The 18,383-nt window shown below is 43.4% G+C and overlaps 2 protein-coding genes across 3 annotated transcripts; one reads left to right on the forward strand and one right to left on the reverse strand.

The window, feature by feature from the left end:
• Nucleotides 1-77: 77 nt before the first annotated feature.
• On the forward strand, nt 78-16,551 carry LOC135115739 (BLOC-1-related complex subunit 5-like). Of its 2 annotated transcripts, none has more exons than XM_064032693.1 (4): nt 78-372; nt 12,881-13,114; nt 13,790-13,971; nt 15,436-16,551. In XM_064032693.1, exons 2-4 carry the CDS (start codon nt 12,886-12,888, stop codon nt 15,838-15,840), a joined length of 816 nt encoding a protein of 271 aa, XP_063888763.1. In that variant the 5' UTR covers nt 78-372; nt 12,881-12,885; the 3' UTR covers nt 15,841-16,551. The 2 variants fall into 2 exon arrangements, with proteins under 2 accessions (XP_063888763.1, XP_063888762.1); XM_064032692.1 differs by lacking the exon at nt 78-372 and adding an exon at nt 1,372-1,546.
• LOC135115646 (uncharacterized) lies at nt 3,654-6,901 on the reverse strand. Its single transcript, XM_064032569.1, has 8 exons — nt 6,895-6,901; nt 6,494-6,645; nt 6,157-6,265; nt 5,712-5,809; nt 5,094-5,207; nt 4,792-4,912; nt 4,135-4,290; nt 3,654-3,748 (listed from the first exon to the last, which is right to left on the reverse strand). Exons 1-8 carry the CDS (start codon nt 6,899-6,901, stop codon nt 3,654-3,656), a joined length of 852 nt encoding a protein of 283 aa, XP_063888639.1.
• Nucleotides 16,552-18,383: the final 1,832 nt, after the last annotated feature.

Genomic DNA, 18,383 nt, shown 5'->3' on the forward strand with positions numbered 1-18,383 from the left:
CGGTACATCACCCGCTCTTCAGATGACCTTGATTTAGGACGGCGGGATATTACTCTCAGTGCTTGTCCTTGTTGAACTCGCGTCTGGTTAATGTCTCTTATCTCCCTAGTGTTTATTTTTATTTTAGTCCTGTGGTTTGATGTTCATATGATGCTTATTGGGAATAGCGTCCTCAGTGTAGCTCAGTAGAACACGCCACGTTTCATTTGGTCCCACTTCCTACTAACTCGTGGACAATAAGATTCACTTGACAGGTCTGACCGCTGCTGTTCTATTGTTTTTTTTGTGTTGTCCGACTCCTGACAGGTTGGCGGGTATCACCACGTCTCCTTCCAGCTTTCCTGACTGGGCATGGATCAGCAGAAATAGCAGGTGAATGGGATGTTTCAAGACTTTTCTATGGTCTGTTGCCCCCAGCCAGAGAGAGAGAGAGAGGGAGAGAATCTATTTAACATCAGCAATATTATACTTCATGCAAGGACTAGTTTTGCTTCATAGCTCTCTCTCTCTCTCTCTCTCTCTCTCTCTCTCTCTCTCTCTCTCTCTCTCTCTCTCTCTCTCTCTCTCTCTCTCTCTCTCTCTCTCTCTCTCTCTCTCTCTCTCTATATATATATATATATATATATATATATATATATATATATATATATATATATATATATATATTGTATACTATAAACATTTATTTCTATGATTGTTATGTTCATTGTAAAGTCGTGCAGCTATAATAACCTATTGAAGCTATGAAGTAATAGTGAATTAAACTATAAGAAAATATTATATATTACTCATTCCATGTCATTCACGGTTTATCCTTTCTCACGCTTTCTCACTAGTATAATTAAGTTTTCATCCTTAATCAGTCTCATTCTATTTACGAGTAGCTAGCCTCATGATTGTTCTTTCACACACACACACACACACACACAAACACACACACACACAGAGAGAGAGTCACGCCTGTAGCTGTCGCTCGCCCGAAGCTGTCATTCTACCCAGCAAGTAAAATTTCGGAGCGCGCCAAAATTTGAGTGCCTCATATTTGCTATAGTAATTCTTGTACCATTTTTCATCTTCTGTAATATTTACATGAAAAAAATCTCACTCATCATATACTTTCAGATTTAGATTTTCGCCTCTTATGATGTTTTCGTCTAAGATGTCTATTTTTGTTCGCAGTTTAAGGGTTTAAATACATAACTGGCAAGATTTTCAACTAATAATAAATTAAGTAAAAATTAAGTAAAATCAACAATCAAAACACAGGATAGAAAAAATAAACGAGATACAGACTGTAGAATTGATAGATAGATATATAGATAGATAGATAGATAGATAGATAGGAGAACAGTCCCGAAGGTAAGATTTGCTGAGCGCCATAACATTGATCGTCCCGCGCCTCGGCTGGGTGTCAGGCAGTGGGCGTGTTTTGTTTGGCTTCTTGGTGTTACTTGACTGTGTTCACCCGAATATCTGAATCAATTCCTTTCTGCCTGGCCGCGGAGGTGTGTGCTGAGGGGTTAGCAAGGACAGACACGGAGTGCAGGTTAGCAGATGACCACTTGTGTGAATCAGTGTTTGGGTTTTGGTGATATTTTATTTATTGTAATATTTATTTATTTATTTTATTTTATTTATTTTTTAATTAAGATCAAGTTTTATTCATCAGTGGTAAAGTTTTATTAATCAATGTTTGGTTTATTGGTATTCATAGTCGGAACAATATTGAAATAACATCAGCGTTTTCATTTAAGGGTTAGGTTAGGTAAATAATGGTCATTGTCGATTCGATCCATAAGCAAGTCGTACCATAGTATACCAGGTCGGCCCATTGCTTATTCAACACAGAGAAACATTTGTCCGTCCCAATGAAAGCTGCATCCTTGAATTATAACATCTGGCAGGATTTCAGGAATCACATTCCAAATGCTCACCCCCAAAACCAATAGTGATTATCTTTACTTTCAATTCCCCACCAAGAAGATCTTTAGTCTTTGCAAAAACCTTTTTGTAATCTGTATGTCTTTCCAGACATCAGTATGAACAGCAGTGGCACTTGTTTCCAATTCTTATCACTTTGTACAAACGTATGAATACTGAAAAGGTGAGTGAAGGGGCGTCAGACTATTTTAAAAGTTGCATTAGCATACCAGTGTTTGGCCTTGCTTGGCAGGGATTGTTGTTGTTCTGTCACAAAGAGCAGATGTCATCGGCCACCAACAGAAATGTCATACTGCAGGAAATTTTGAGGAATGTGAGCATATAAATTCGTTGTTTATTCTTTCATTGTGTAGGTCATAATTTATAAAGCAGGATCTTATTTTTGCCCAGAAATAAAGTCATTGTCTGAAAATTAGCATGTAGATGTTATTTCCATAATACTCCAATTATTTATTGAGGTGAAGTTGCATTCTGTAGGGTTTGTGTTATCTGTGGAATTTCTTTTGGTAAGTCTTACTAGTAGCATCTCCTTATATATATTCTTTTGTCATCCTTCCCTAACCCCAACAAATTTGGGAACCTAGAGGGAGAACAGGGTTTTCAGGTGGGAGAACAGAAAAATGAGTGAAATTTGGCCTTTAAAAAAAATCTACTGGAAAGATACTGACCTTCCACGAACCCACACACATTATGTTTTCTTTTTCTAAACTTGCTTTCATCTATTTTTACAAATTTTCCTTCATATCCAATTTGTCTGTCCCTCTTGCAACACCACTCAGTCAACGCCTCTCTATAAACACTACCCCAGTCACAGATCTACTTGTCACAATTTCATTTCACTCCAAATAAAAACATATGAAAAACATTCCTGCATGTAAGTGTTTACAAACACAAGAATAGACTCAATATCCATATGGGTATTAGCAAAGAAAGTGTTCTTAAATACACTTTCTTGATCTTAATTTCATTGCTGATCCCTTCATTGTGTGGATTTTCCCATTTCTGGGAGTTAGTAGGCCAAGGTTATTCCCATAATCCTCATCCAAAGTACTGAATTACGTTAATCATGGAGAGGGAATACTGATGTTCTGATCATAAATTGTGTGAATTTTATTACCTGCTTCAGTCAGCCAAATGCCCAATTCTCCATACAAACCTCATTGCGTTTCAGTCTTGTGGCAGTGTAGTCCTTACCTACCCATCTCATCAGCCTTTACTAAGTACTTTATGGATATTATACACAGAAGCATGTCAACATTTTGAAGTGGGTGGTACTTAAAGTGACTGTGGGTAGTCTGTGGGAGACATGGAGTGAAGCCCCAAGGAAGTTCTTGGAGAGCAAATGTCTTGAAACCACTCACCTGTGTGACTTGGAGAGATTTACTAAGTGGTGGAGAGCTACATGTATACACACAGAACCTTTCTTTAATGACTATGAATGTGATGATAATGGATGTCGTGGCTTTTTCAAACAGCTGATTATAGAGCTAGCTTGAATACATGTCCAGCCCTTCCTGTTCATAGATAATCCGTGCACCACTTGTGGATCTCAGCAGGCAAATGTTGAGCATCTCTTTGTGGAAACTGTGACCTGCGACCTGACCAGTCTTATAACCAGTCACTATATGACCACACAACACCTTCACCAAACCCTCCTCAAGCCACCCATTCCTCCGTGCACTGGTTGTGTCAGTGGGAGGCAGGGCAGCACCTCAGCAAGGGTTCTGGTGGTAGGTGAGGTTGAAGCCTCGCCCGATGAACTGGCTGTCACTCATCACTTGTACCAGGAATGGGCCACTGGTGGAGTCTGCCAGAAAGTATGATTGTCACTGCACATTTATTGGTTTTATTCTCTCTTTTTACATATGTGCATAAAGCTTGATGGCAGAAATAATTTCTAAGTTAGAATGCATTTTACAGCCCTGTGCTTCTGTGTAAAAGTGGCAAGGACTGTTTTAAATATCAGAGAGACAGCTCATGACCAAAGCAGAGTTTATATTAGCAGATACATTGTTTCCCTCTCTTGCTGACACCACTTTCAAGAATTATAAAGAAACCAGATCACACATTGAACCTCTAGCTCCGAAGTCCCAGTGATAAACCCTTCCTCTAATCCCTTACACTCAATCTCACCCACAGTCACTTCCTCACCACACACACACACCACACACATCACCTTCCCTGCCTCCTCACCTGTCACTGGGCCATTGTCAGTGGGTTGTGGCTCCACAGACCCATCGTTCAGCCTGTCCCCACACAACCGGGTCCCTGCCATCACCACATAGTCTCCCCGACACGGCACCACACCCACCCCTGCCTCCCCGGGTGTCACAGTTGGGGTCAGCATGTCTGGGGCAAAAGGACAGGAGGGAATAGAAAAAGTTGTTAGTGGTGGGAAGAAAATGAAGGAATAATGACGTTCATTAGGTAAGATTTAGCTGTGCTGCGTTGAGTGAAGTGTTTACCTTAGTGGTGTATTAGTGGATTAGACTTGTAACTTAAAGATTTTGTTGGGTTTGATTTCCCAGCCATGAGACAGTGTGTTACATTACTACTGCTGCTGTTATCTTTTATCATTGTTATTATTATTTGTTTTATTTTCATTTTCATTTTCATTATTCCATTCATTTACGTATTTATGGATTTATATATATTTTTTTTATTTATTTACATATTTTGCTTATTTATCTATTTTATTTATTGATTGTTTATTTATATATTTTATTTTATTTATTTATCTATCTATTTAATTATTTATTTACTTATTTTTTTGCATTAATAGCAGCAGTATTAGTAGAAGTAGTGGTATTCAGGATGTAGTGGTGGTGGTGGTGGTTGTGGGGCACACACCATCCCTGAGGCTGAAGTTAACCATTTGGAAGGTGGTGTTGTCCATCTTGTCGCCGGCAGTGTAGGTGATGGAGCAGAAGGCAGCGGCGCGGGCCACACACACCACGTAGTTCAGGTTATTCTGTGGCAGGATGGAGAAGTTTCCAAGGGGCGAGAATTACACAACACAAAATTTTGAAGCTCAATCAGTCATACATATATTTTTGCTCTTATTATTGCTATTATTTGCTGGTTACTGTTAATTATTATTGTGATGGACAAAGAGTAATAAAGTGAGGTGAGCCGTCAGCATGGAAGCTTACCAGGTATTGTGAAGAGCCATTGGGCAGGTAGTTAAATGAGGCGAAGGAGCCCTGGGGGGAAGCATAGTACTGTAGGCAGCCATCAGGAGGTGCACCCTCACCACAGCACTCCACCTACACCTCACAATGCAAAGTGCAACAACAGGATCAAGGTTATATAGATGTGCAGGAGAGCGAGTTGATCATACTCACACACAAACACACATGCAGCAATAGATCACTGGAATATATTACCAGAATGGATTATATAGTATTTGTCAAAATCACTGAAAAGCAGTGTTGCTTATCCTTTTTGTGTGACAGCACCACACTGGATGGTCAATGTGTAATGAAGGTTTCATATTGCCTTCAAAGAACCATTGTGCACATGTAAAATATTCTTTTGAGTGAAAAATTTTGAATGTAAAAAATTCTATCTGATAATGGGGATATGTTCCTCTCTCAATATGAACATGTGTAGTAATTAATCTCCTGCGTGTTGTTGTGTTTCCCAGCAGGTTGAGCGTTCCTTATTTAAAGTCTCAAAGAAAATGTGATAAAAATCTTGAAATACAGGACATGACAAGCTTGACGAAATCCTATAAAGAAATGTAATATAGTAGGAAAGGACAGACACACCTGGGTTACTTCAATCTCCCATCGTCGGCCAGGTTCCTCCCCTAGTGTTGTCACCACCAGCTCCAGGGGTCCCAACACCCGCCCCACACCCACGTACACTGCCAGATTAGAAGAGAGAGAGGAGATGGTGAATGAAGAGAAGGAACTAGTTATAATTTAGGGGTTCCAAATTAGTATGTGTCATCAGCCACACCTATGAAGTACTGCATTGACTCATGCACTGGTGAGGTGGAGAGGAAAAGGTTGAAAGTAAAATGATATGCAGTAGATGGACATTGAATAACATCAAAATATCCTGTTGTCAATTATTCCCATTAAGGTGGTGTGTTGATATGCAGCAAAAGGGAGCAAAATGATAACAAAATAATAATACTGTGTAGCACATTCCATCAGAAGCCACCTCAAAGCAATGCGTGCTGGAGTGCCAGATAGACTGTGTACTCACGGTGCTGGCCGCTGTTAGTGCCACAGAGCCTTGGTACTATGGAGTTGATATTCTGACCAGAGAGTGCCAGGTGGTCCCTGTTGCAGTGGCCCAGTGTGGGGGGTGCCAGCTGCAAGGGTAACATTGGGAGGGAGGAGAAAGAATGTAGTGGTAGTTAAATTACTTTTTTTTAGATGAATACTGTAAATAGGTAGGTGTTCATGTGTATTGTGCTATTTTGACATGAGTATAGTTAAGTGCTTCTGTTCAATAGTAATTTTTATGATACAAGTATAGTTAGGTATAGATCTTTCAAAAATACTGTAATATAAGAACTCTTAGGAAAGAACACACACACCTGGAACACATGAAGATCAAGTCGAATATAACAAATTGCTGTGGAGATCTTTTGGACACGCAGAGTACAGGTGGCTCCCCCAGTGAGGCGAGTAGGCTGGGTCCAGTAGGTTCTGTTTGTGACTGTCTCTCCCCCACACCCCCGCACGAAGGCTGTGGTGGTGACAGTGAGAGGAAAAGTCAAAACACATAGGACTATATTCTGAAACACTTTTGCGCCGCATCTACAGATTGTAGTTGACATCACATGAAATTTTGAAGCTGCATTTACGGTTTTGTGATAGATTGACAAGATTTCTCCATTATCAACACGAGAAGCAGTCTTGAGAACCCGGTTAATGATCTCTCTGGCCCTTGGAAATAGTCGTGGTGAGAGACTATGGTGAGAGTATTTAAGAATACAGGTCATGATGAGTGTAGTAATTCGTCATAGTAAGAGTGATAGTAGTAGTAGTAGTAGTAGTAGTAGTAGTAGTAGTAGTAGTAGTAGTAGTAGTAGTAGACTCACCTAGGCAGCAAGTGGCGTAGTTACCCTCGTTGCAGGGGAGCGATGGGGTGCCGCCTCCCCTGACACACTCCTCCTCCAGTAAACACACGCCCCCACGCCCCCCCCTCACCCACGCACGCCGCTCCACTCGCACGCGCTCCCCTCGCTACCAACCCCCAGAAAGGCTTTCAGATAGAACACTGCGGGAGGAGAAGGCGTGTCATGTTAAAAGTCCATGGTGTGTGACGTTACTTTATACCTTAGTGTTTGAAGTGTTGCAGGTGATGGCAGTGTTCCTGTGTTGAGTCAATTGAAAGTGTGATTATAAACATTTTTTTTCCTTTTCCATTGCAATGTTCCATGTTTTATGATGAGTTTAACAGCGTTGTGAAGGGAAGGCTACGTGCTTCAATGTATTTATTCGTATTTTGTCTATTTTCGTTTTTACACAGTTGATTCAAACGTGAAGTGCCGCGTTTTGCAATTAAGAAATATAACACCTTTATATTCATGAGTTTTATTTGGATATACAACTTTTCGGAATGCTGTGTGTGTGTGTGTGTGTGTGTGTGTGTGTGTGTGTGTGTGTGTGTGTGTGTGTGTGTGTGTGTGTGTGTGTTGCAGCTAAGACAGCGTGTAAGCCCTCCTGTAGTACCTACGCTTGGGCTGCCTCAAGGTGTAGCGGGGGGATGGCGTCTGCTGTGGGCGTGGGTGTGGTGGAGGAGGCTTTGGGTGGCTCACCCTCCACTGGCCATCTCCTGGTGGTGGCCTGCTTATAGGAGACTTCTTGCTTTTCTTTATGGGTCTGGATTGAGTTGCCTCCTGTGCTCTCCACGCCGCCCTGCCGAGGTGCGTCATGGCGTGGGTGGGGCTGGGGGAAGGGGCCAGGGGTGTGTCGGCTAAGGGCGGGCGATCCAGCGTGTGTTGCGTGGGTTGGGTGGTGGGTGCGTGTGGGTGTGGACGTAGGAATTCACCCTTGCATCCCACGTGAAGCGAAAAGATGAAGAAGATGAGCGAAGCCTTGAAAAAGTGGACCCGCTCACCATGCCTCGTCCTGATTCCAACCATTGTGTTTTTGTACTCGTATATTGCCGCTTAGTCTCTCTCCTCCTTTGTGTTCGTCTTCCCCGCCAGCAGAAGCGTCCGTCCCCGCCTCTGTCACGAGCACAAGTACGGCGTGAATCCCTGCCTCGGCTCACCCCCAATGGAGCTGAAAGGGAAAGGGAGAAAGTGTCGTGCATGAGAATATTACGAATGATGACAACATACGATTACCACAGACACCCTTTGATTGACCCTTCCAGCTTCGTTTTCTCTCACAGTGACACGTTTTCTCTCACTCCTGGTAATATAACGTCTATTCCTCTTATTTCTCCGCATTTTTATCAGGTTGTCAGTGAGTAGGAAGGACTTAGAGAGTGTGTTAGGTGTGCTTCTAAGGGGGGAAGTGACCGTAGCGTGTCCAGGAAATGTAGATACGGGTTGCTTGACGCCATGACTTCACACCGTAACGGGAAAGATTGCGTAGTCTGGAGAGAGAGAGAGAGAGAGAGAGAGAGAGAGAGAGGAGAGAGAGAGAGAGAGAGAGAGAGAGAGAGAGAGAGAGAGAGAGAGAGAGAGAGAATTTTTATTTAGTAATGATTATGTTTATCTTTAATTAACTTCTTTCATCACGCTTTTTTCTTCCTTCCTTTCTTCCTTCCTTCCTTCCTTCCTTCCTTCCTTCCTTCCTTCCTTCCTTCCTTCCTTCCTTCCTTCCTTCCTTCCCTTCTTTTCCCAGTCTTTCATCAAGTGACAAGAGTAAAATCAGTATTACACGCTAAAAAAATATAATTAAATTCTCTCTCTCTCTCTCTCTCTCTCTCTCTCTCTCTCTCTCTCTCTCTCTCTCTCTCTCTCTCTCTCTCTCTCTCTCTCTCCTCTCTCTCTTCTCTCTCTCTCTCTCTCTCTCTCTCTCTCTCTCTCTCTCTCTCTCTGATTAGTCAAGTCCCCCTTCAAACACGCACTTTGCCATTCGATAAAATAGAGATATGACTGAGGAGGAAGCGAGTGGAGAGGGAGAGGAGGGGAGAGTGGAGAGGGGGAGGGAAGGTGAGAGAGAGTGATGAGCAGGAGGAAGTATATGGGCGAGGAAAGGGAGAGGTGATGGAGGAGATGAGGGTGAGGTGCTGCTGGGGAAGGTGAAGTGAGGTGTTGTTGTTGTTGTTGTTGTTGTTGTTGTTGTTGTTGTTGTTGTTGTTGTTGTTGTTACCATTTTCTTTGACTTTCTTATTATTATTGTTATTTGTTTTTTTATTGTTTTGTTATTTTTTTATTACTACTATTACTACTACTACTACTACTACTACTACTACTACTACTACTACTACTACTACTACTACTACTACTACATCACTCACAATTTCTTTTCACATACCGTACTTTCTTACAATATCAAACGTTTACACCCATCCCCTTCTTCACTACTAGAAAAATTTAAAGAAACTCGTATTATATCATCTATTTAACTTTTTCCTCGGTAACTTCAGGCACATCAAAACATCACCTTTATTCCACCTTCAGATCTTTAGTTCGAATACTCAAACCTACTGAGGGGGGTCACGAGAGAAATTTAGTACCATATTCTCAAACACTCCTGCGCCGCATCTCCACTACTTTCAAAATGCTTTAATTGAAGCTACACGGGTTTTCAAGGGTGTTTGTACGGTTTTAGCTTCATATTAACAAGATTTCTACATTATTAAAAGGAGAAACAGTCGTGAGAACCTGGCTAGTCAACTCTGTGGCCTTTGATGAAAGAGTAAAGCGTTTCTGAACACTTGTGGCCTTAAGCATACGAACACAAGACAGTAAAGAGGCCAGTAAGGACCAGTAATGTTGATCAACGCAGGACGGTTAGTTACTGAGGCCCATCCCTCCCTCCCTCCCTGCCTGTCTGCCTGCCTGCCTGCTTGGTTATAGAGGAGGGAATAACTTACACCTTGCCTTCTTTGATCAAGTGCGAGAGGATACGAGATGAGGTAAAATTATGGCAGGAATTTGTCTCCCTCCTCCTCCTCCTCCTCCTCCTCCTCCTCCTCCTCCTCCTCCTCCTCCTCCTCCTCCTCCTCCTCCTCCTCCTCCTTGTCACAGGCGCTCTTCATCACCAAAAGAAAAAAAAAAAGAAAAAAACTAATCTTCCGACCTCTTCTTCCTTCCTCCCTACCCTCTTTCCTCCCTCTTCCCTGCCTCCTCTCCCTCCCTCCTTCACGTTGATGACACAATCATTTGGCATGCTTTATGAGTCAAATGGGGGTGCAGGAGGGACAGACAGATGTGTGTGGGGGGAAGGAATGAAAGGGAGAGAGGGACAGGTGTGAGGGGAGAGGGCTGGGAGAGACATGGATGTATGAGAGAAAGCGAGGAGGTTTGGAGACAGATGGAAGGTTTGGATAAAGGAGAAATGGATGAATTGATGGGTGTAGGGAAGGTGAAACTATGCAGCTGTGTGTTGATAGAGGGAGGGAAGTTGGGCAGGTATGAACTGTGGAAGGGAAGGGAAAGGAAGGGGGTCTGTGAGGAGAGGGAAGGGACGGATGTGTTAAAGAGAAAGAGAGAGAGAGACAGAGAAACATAAGGACATAGAAACTATAGGAAAATAAGAATAAAGGAATAGAAAAGGGTGAAGGACAAGGGGTGTGGTGGATGAGAGGTGCGCTGTAGAGGCAGGAGGGGTGACAGGTGTAGGGGGAAGGGGTGATGGGGTGCCAGGTGTGTGAGGCACTATAGGGGGTAAGGTGAGATCTGGCACTGTGTGGGTTGCTGTGGAGAGTGCCAAGAACGTGTGTCTGTCTGTGTGTGTGTTGTGTTCCTCTCTCTCTCTCTCTCTCTCTCTCTCTCTCTCTCTCTCTCTCTCTCTCTCTCTCTCTCTCTCTCTCTCTCTCTCTCTCTCTCTCTCTCTCTCTCTCTCTCTCTCTCTCTCTCTCTCTCTTATTTTCAGTTTTTTCCTTCTTTTTTTCCGTTCCATTTTCTCCTTTCCTATCCACTCTCCTTTTCGTGTCTCCTTTTACTCTCTCTCTCTCTCTCTCTCTCTCTCTCTCTCTCTCTCTCTCTCTCTCTCTCTCTCTCTCTCTCTCTCTCTCTCTCTCTCTCTCTCTCTCTCTCTCTCTCTCTCTCTCTCTCTCTCTCTCTCTCTCTCTCTCTCTCTCTCTCTCTTGGCACCACATGCGCAAGGAGGTATTGTGTCAAATGTCAGATGTAGGTCGTGGGTCAATAATGTGATGCTAATGGTGGTGATGGTGATGACTGTGGTGGTGGTGATGGTGGTGGTGACTGTGGCAGCAGCTGTGGTGGTGGTGGTGGTGAAGTTATTTGTGGCGATAACCTGTACAGTTGACCAGGATGTCCAAGAGAGAGAGAGAGAGAGAGAGAGAGAGAGAGAGAGAGAGAGAGAGAGAGAGAGAGAGAGAGAGAGAGAGAGAGAGACTTGCCAAATTTCTTAACAACTTTTTGGGGAGCCAAGAAATGTCCCACTTATTTTAGTGAAGAGGAGACGGAGAAGGGGGAGGAGGAGGTGGAGGCAACAAGGGGGAGAGGAGGGGGAGGGAAATGAAGAAAAGAAAGGGGAGTGAGAGGAGAAAAGAAAGGGGAAGTTGGAAAATTGGGAGTTGGGAAAAAGGGAAGAAAGAAATGGGGAGAGAGAGAGAGAGAGAGAGAGAGAGAGAGAGAGAGAGAGAGAGAGAGAGAGAGAGAGAGAGAGAATAAAGAGGGAAGAATAAAGAGAAAAAAAAAGCAAGAGACAGACAAAGTAAAGTACTGATAGAGGGAAAGATAGACAGGCGAGCAGAGAGAGAGAGAGAGAGAGAGAGAGAGAGAGAGTTGTAGTGTGTTTCGTAACCTTTATGACTGATCTGCATGTTGAGAATCGTCATGCTCTCTCTCTCTCTCTCTCTCTCTCTCTCTCTCTCTCTCTCTCTCTCTCTCTCTCTCTCTCTCTCTCTCTCTCTCTCTCTCTCTCTCTCTCTCTCTCTCTCTCTCTCTCTCTCTCTCTCTCTCTCTCCAGCACTGTGTACCTTGGCATGCGCATAATGGTGTATAGTGGTGTGTTATTACTACACAAACAACCACCATCACCACCACCATTAATAAAAACTACTACCACCACCACCACCACTACTACTACTACTACTACTACTATCATTCATACACGTGTTGCTATCGATCATCGGAAAGAGATTGTCATTTGTAATTGTTGCAGTTGATGTTTCAGTGGTGGTGGTGATGGTGATGGTGGTGGTAGTAAAGGAAAGAAGAGCAAATAGGAGGAGGAGGAGGAGGAGGAAGAGGAGGAGGAAGACTTTTGGGGGTGACCACTGTATCCGAAATAGCCTGCTGGCCTTCCCCACATTGTATCTCTCTCTCTCTCTCTCTCTCTCTCTCTCTCTCTCTCTCTCTCTCTCTCTCTCTCTCTCTCTCTCTCTCTCTCTCTCTCTCTCTCATGAAGGACGGACGGAGAGAGAGAGAGAGAGAGAGAGAGAGAGAGAGAGAGAGAGAGAGAGAGAGGGGGGGAGAATGGCAGTGGTCATGTTATTAAATTTAGCTGCGTTATGCGTCATGGAGAGAGAAGGGGAAAGGTAAAGGGGAGAGAGGGACGGGAGGAATGGAGGAAATTTTTAGAGAGAGAGAGAGAGAGAGAGAGAGAGAGAGAGAGAGAGAGAGAGAGAGAGAACACGTGGCGCTCACAGTCAGTTCTCTCTCTCTCTCTCTCTCTCTCTCTCTCTCTCTCTCTCTCTCTCTCTCTCTCTCTCTCTCAACAATGTAGCTGATTAATCAACTGAAAATACGAACATTATCATTATCATTACCATCACCATCACCACAACAACAACCACAACCACAACAACCATCTCTTTACCCCCACAGGCACCATGGGAGGAGAACAGAGTCGCGTTGAAGGAGGAAGCGGAGGCGGCGGCGGCGGATCAGGAGGGAGCGGCAGCGGGGGAAGCACGGGGGGGCGGGGCTCGGACGGGACGGCACCGGGGGCAAGGAGGGGGTCGGAGAATAACAGGCCTACCTCCACCTCTCCCCGCCCCTCCATCTCCTCAGACGCTGATCTCCCCTACATCTCCTACACCGTGAACCGACCCATTGGAGGTGAGTGAGGAGGAGGAGGAGGAGGAAGAGGGGAAGGAGGATGTGCTAGGAGAGGGAAATAATTGGAACATGAGTGGGAGAGTAAAGAGAGAGGAGGTGAGGAAGAGGGAGTTGCTGGGTATGTAAGAGAGAGAGAGAGAGAGAGAGAGAGAGAGAGAGAGAGAGAGAGAGAGAGAGAGAGAGAGAGAGCATTTTTACTCTCAAGGTGGAAACTGTTGCGTGTTTCTCTATTTTTCTATTTTCTATCTTCGTTTTTGTCTTCACCACTTCCACTGCTGCTACTACTACGTCTACTACTACTACTACTACTACTACTACTACTACTACTACTACTACTACTACTATCACCATCAAACTAATACCCAATGTATGCCACCGACTATCAGCTGCCCACCATCACTGCCAACCACCACCACAACCACCACAACCACCACTACCACCACCACCTCTGTAAAAATACATCCACGTCACAGCATCACCATCAGGAACCACCACCACTATCATCACCACTTCACACATCACTCACTACTAATCCCCACCATTATCATCACCGCATCACTCTTCACCACCAGCTCTGTCACCACACTACTGCTACTCACCACACCACTGCCATTCACCACCATTATCACCACCACTACCCAGATTTATCAACACCTCCTTCTGCGCCTCCCTCAGACTCCCCCAAACACACATCACGGGGGCTGCGGGGCCTGCGAGGGTCTGGCGGAGGGGGTTCGCCACGGAGGAGCCGCTATCACCGAGGCCCCCACGCCCACACACGCCCGCAGGAGGTGGTGGTGGTGCGGGAGGCCACCACCACCACCACCACCGTTGATCCCGAGCTGGCCAGGTTGCAGGTACTGGTTCTTGTTGTTTTTGTTCTTGTTCTTGTTCTTATTTTGAGTCAGGAAGGTTAACTTTGCCTTAGTTTTTTTTTCTTTCTTTTTTCTATAGTTTAGGTTAGGTTAGGTTAGACTAGGTTAGGGTATGTGCCTTTGGTTAGGTTAGGTTACGTTACCTCATCTGTGCTCTGTTTTTTTTCTTATGTATTCATCAATATTTCCTTATTTGTCAGTCTGCTTGTCTCTTTGTCCATCTATCAGCAAATTATCTCGAAAGGTTGTCTGTGGATCTCAGTCATAATCATACGAAATGTGAACGATGGGGTAAGAAAGAATAAGCTAAATTTTGAAGCGGATGTAAAGATGTATATGGATTCAGGGCGATTTTTTTGAGTCACCCCTAGATGCTTTCACCCGCTAAAGTCTGCGGTGAAGCTTTGCCACGTTTCATTTAGTTCTACGGAGTTAATTTGCCGCGTTTCATTATTGCATGCCGTTGGTTTTCAATTATTATTATTATCATTATTATATTTATAAGTAGCAGTAGTTGTTGTAGTAGTAACAGTAGATGTAATAGCTGCTTTCTTCTCGTTTTCCTTTTCCCCTTCCTCCTTTTTTTATAATAATGGAAGTAACAGTAATTAATAGTAGCAAAAGTAGTAGTAGTAGTAGTAGTAGTTGAAGGAGGATTTTGCTATTGTTGCTTTTTGTTATTATTATTATTATTATTATTATTATTATTATTATTATTATTATTATTATTATTATTATTATGATCATTATTACCATTGTTATTATTATTATTATTATTATCATTATCATCGTCATCATTATCATCACTATCACATGAACAGTATTGCATTTAAAAGTACAATTCATCCATCTGTTTTTTTTTTATTTGCACAGTTATTTATGTATTTACTTACCTAATAAATTGTGTCAACTTCCTTACCTTTGGTTCGTGACAGGCAGGTGTCCTTTACTAGTGTGTCCTTGTGTTATCATTGGTAGGAAGTGTCCCCATCAGACCCTATCACCACCTGGGGCCTGCTGGCACACACTCACCCTGGCCGAGAGAGAGAGAGAGAGAGAGAGAGAGAGAGAGAGAGAGAGAGAGAGAGAGAGAGAGAGAGAGAGAGAGAGAGAGCATGCTTTTGGGTTTGTTTGGGTCAAGGAACATTCTCTCTCTCTCTCTCTCTCTCTCTCTCTCTCTCTCTCTCTCTCTCTCTCTCTCTCTCTCTCTCTCTCTCTCTCTCTCTCTCTCTCTCTCTCTCTCACCTTAACAGCCTCCACCTTCACCTTTTCCTTCACCTCCTCCTTCACCACTTCTTTCACCACCACACCACCTCCATCACCCTCCCCATAATTATCTCCCATCACCTCTTTCACTATATCACCATCACACAAAACTCACCATCCCTCGCATCACCACCACTACCACCACCACCATCACCACCATCACCGTCTCCACCCGTACAGTCCATCCCGACGTTCCTGCCTATCATGCGTGGCGCCCTCACAGCCCCATCAGCAAGGGACCCTGAGGTACTGGAGCGCCTGGACACTGCTGCCCTTGTGGAACTCTGTCGCCGGTACCAATGCCACCTGCACCTCGCTGCCGCCACCACCACCCAGGCACAGGATGCCCTTGCTAACAAAATCCGTGATGTGGAGAGCAGCCTTAGCACCGCCGTGACCAACCTGACGGATAGACAGAAGAGCTATGCCTGGTACGCTGAGAAACTTGGGCATGTTAGTGAGGTCAGCCATGCTCTCTCCCGCTGCCACGCATCCCTTAACCTGATTCTTGAGAGCCTGGACGCCCTCAACACAGCCCTGCCTATTAATGAGCGACTGGAGCCCTTTGTTTGGACCACTGGCTGAGGGGAGGTGCAAGGGGGAGGGCGTGGGAAGGCCAGAGAAGAGAGAAAGCTGTGATGTTGTGATGGGGTTATACTTAAGAGGAAATGGGAGTTGGAGTGTTGAGTTAGTGGTCAGATCTAAAGGGGAATGAAGACTATGATGTTGTGAAATGTTGTGATGGAGGTTATACTTAAGGGAGGAATAGTTAGAGGTGCAGAATATACAAATGGTCGCAAGATGTGAATGGAAAGGGAGACAGTGGGATGCGAGAGGGAAGGATAAGAGGCTGTGATGAATTAGTAGTAAGACAGACAGACAAGTGGGTTATGGTGTATATAGTTAACTGTAACGATGAGTGAAGGAAGAATGACAATAGGGAAAGAAAAGAGAAGAAAGAGAGAGAGAGAATGATGTGGATGTAAATAATGATATATACAGTTGACTGATCAATTGAATGACTGGTTGATGGGAATTCTCCACTGATACGAGATGAAGCAAAAGAAGCAGAGGGAGTGATTGTACAGTAACAGTTGATAGTGATGGGAAGGAGTGTAGGGAAAAGGAAATGGGAGATAATGGCAAAAGAAGAAAGGAGATGAAAAAAGAGGAGAAAGATGAAAGATGAGAGGGAAGAGATGGGTTTGATGTGGGAGAGAGAGAGAGAGAGAGAGAGAGAGAGAGAGAGAGAGAGAGAGAGAGAGAGAGAGAGAGAGAGAGAGAGAGAGAGAGAGAATATACCAAAGAATAGAAGAGGAAGAACAATATTTAAGTATATAAAGAGAAGAGGAGCCAAGAAGGAGAGAGAGAGAGAGAGAGAGAGAGAGAGAGAGAGAGAGAGAGAGAGAGAGAGAGAGAGAGAGAGAGAGAGAGAGAGAGAGAGAGAGAGAGAGAGAGAGAGAGAGAGAGAGAGAGAGGTGATCTATTCCTGTATATATTTCTGTATAGTGTGTGTGTGTGTGTGTGTGTGAGAGAGAGAGAGAGAGAGAGAGAGAGAGAGAGAGAGAGAGAGAGAGAGAGAGAGAGAGAGAGAGAGAGTAATAGTAGTAGCAGCAGCAGAAGCAGAAGCAGTTGTGTTTGTTAATTGTTTGTGTTCTATACTGTTTCCTTGTCTCTCCTTCACAATAATAATATAATCCATTTCAGCGATGTATTGATGTGTTTCCTTCTTTCCCTCACTTGAAACCTGATTCCCATTATTATTATTATTATTATTATTATTATTATTATTATTATTATTATTATTATTATTATTATTATTGTTGTTGTTGTACTGAGGGAGGTGGTGATGTAATAATAGTAGTAGTAGTAGTAGTAGTAGTGGTGGTGGTGGTGGTGGTGATGGTGGTGGTGCTGGTGCTGGTGATGATAGTAAATTCAACGGTCCATCTCTCTCTCTCTCTCTCTCTCTCTCTCTCTCTCTCTCTCTCTCTCTCTCTCTCTCTCTCTCTCTCTCTCTCTCTCTCTCTCTCTCTCTCTCTCTCTCTCTCTCTCTCTCTCTCAATTTTCATCGTGGCTCAGAAGGAAGGAAGAGGGAAAATAAATAGAAAAAAATGACAGCTGTTTGAGCCTAGACATTCTTGGCGACGGTGAGAGAGAGAGAGAGAGAGAGAGAGAGAGAGAGAGAGAGAGAGAGAGAGAGAGAGAGAGAGAGAGAGAGCCATCTGAGACAGTATACGGTTGTCTTCCTTTGTCTTTTCCTCTTCTCTTCTTTACATCTTCTCTCTTACTTTTTTTCCACCTTTCCTTTCTTTTTATTCTCTTCCTTCCTTTCTCCTCTTTACCTTCTCACTTTATCCGTTTTTTTTCTGTTTTTTTTTTCTTTTTGACATATTTCTCCCTCTTCCCTTTCCTCCTCTTCTTTTTTTTTCCTCATCTCGCCTTTCCCTTCATTTCTTCTTTCCTTTTCCCTGTTCCATCTTCACGGCTTTCTTCCTCTCTTTCTTTCACCTTTTTTTCTTTTCTTTTCCTCATCCCTCTCCTTATTCTTTACTTTCCTCATATTTGTCTTCTTATTTTCCTCAACTTTTTTATTTTCTTTGTTCTATGTTTCTTCTTCCGTTTTCTTTCTTCCCTTCCTCTTTTTCTTTCCTGTATTTTGTCTTATTTTCTGCTTTCTTGCCCTCCTTTTCTTTTTTCTTTTCTTTTTCCTTTTCTTAACTTCTTTCTTTTTCTTCCTTCTATACTGTCCCCTCTTCCCATATTTTGCTTCTCTCTCTTTGCCCTTCTTTTCCTTTCTTTCCTATCCCTTGTAACCCTTCCCTTCTCTTCCTTGTTCTTCCCTCTGTCGTTTCCTCTTTTCCTCTTTTTCCTGTCCTTTTTACTTTTCGTTCCTTTTCGTTTTTTTCCCCTCCTCCTCCTCCTTCTGTTTGTCCCCTTTCATCCTCTTTTTTCTTCTCCTTTTTGGCGTTTTTTTCCCCTCTTTCCTTTCCCATTTTTTCCCCTTCCCCTTCCCTCATTCAAGCTTCTGACATGTTATGTATCACCTTCAATTCATTGATTTACTTGCAACCGTAGACGAGTTTTTATTTATATATTTATTTTATTTTTTTTATCATCCCTGACTG

This window comes from Scylla paramamosain, chromosome 29, assembly GCF_035594125.1.
Source record: "Scylla paramamosain isolate STU-SP2022 chromosome 29, ASM3559412v1, whole genome shotgun sequence".
Classification (NCBI taxonomy): domain Eukaryota; kingdom Metazoa; phylum Arthropoda; class Malacostraca; order Decapoda; family Portunidae; genus Scylla; species Scylla paramamosain.

Bases quoted from the DNA above. Each gene is read 5' to 3' on its own strand.
- LOC135115739 (XM_064032693.1), top strand. From the start codon at position 12,886: ATGGGAGGAGAACAGAGTCGCGTTGAAGGAGGAAGCGGAGGCGGCGGC. The intron at 13,115-13,789 runs GTGAGTGAGGAG...CGCCTCCCTCAG, and splicing joins CGTGAACCGACCCATTGGAG to ACTCCCCCAAACACACATCA. The intron at 13,972-15,435 runs GTACTGGTTCTT...CCACCCGTACAG, and splicing joins CCGAGCTGGCCAGGTTGCAG to TCCATCCCGACGTTCCTGCC.
- LOC135115646 (XM_064032569.1), bottom strand. The intron at 5,810-6,156 runs GTGAGTACACAG...CTAATCTGGCAG, and splicing joins CACTAACAGCGGCCAGCACC to TGTACGTGGGTGTGGGGCGG. The intron at 4,913-5,093 runs GTAAGCTTCCAT...ATCCTGCCACAG, and splicing joins ATGGCTCTTCACAATACCTG to AATAACCTGAACTACGTGGT.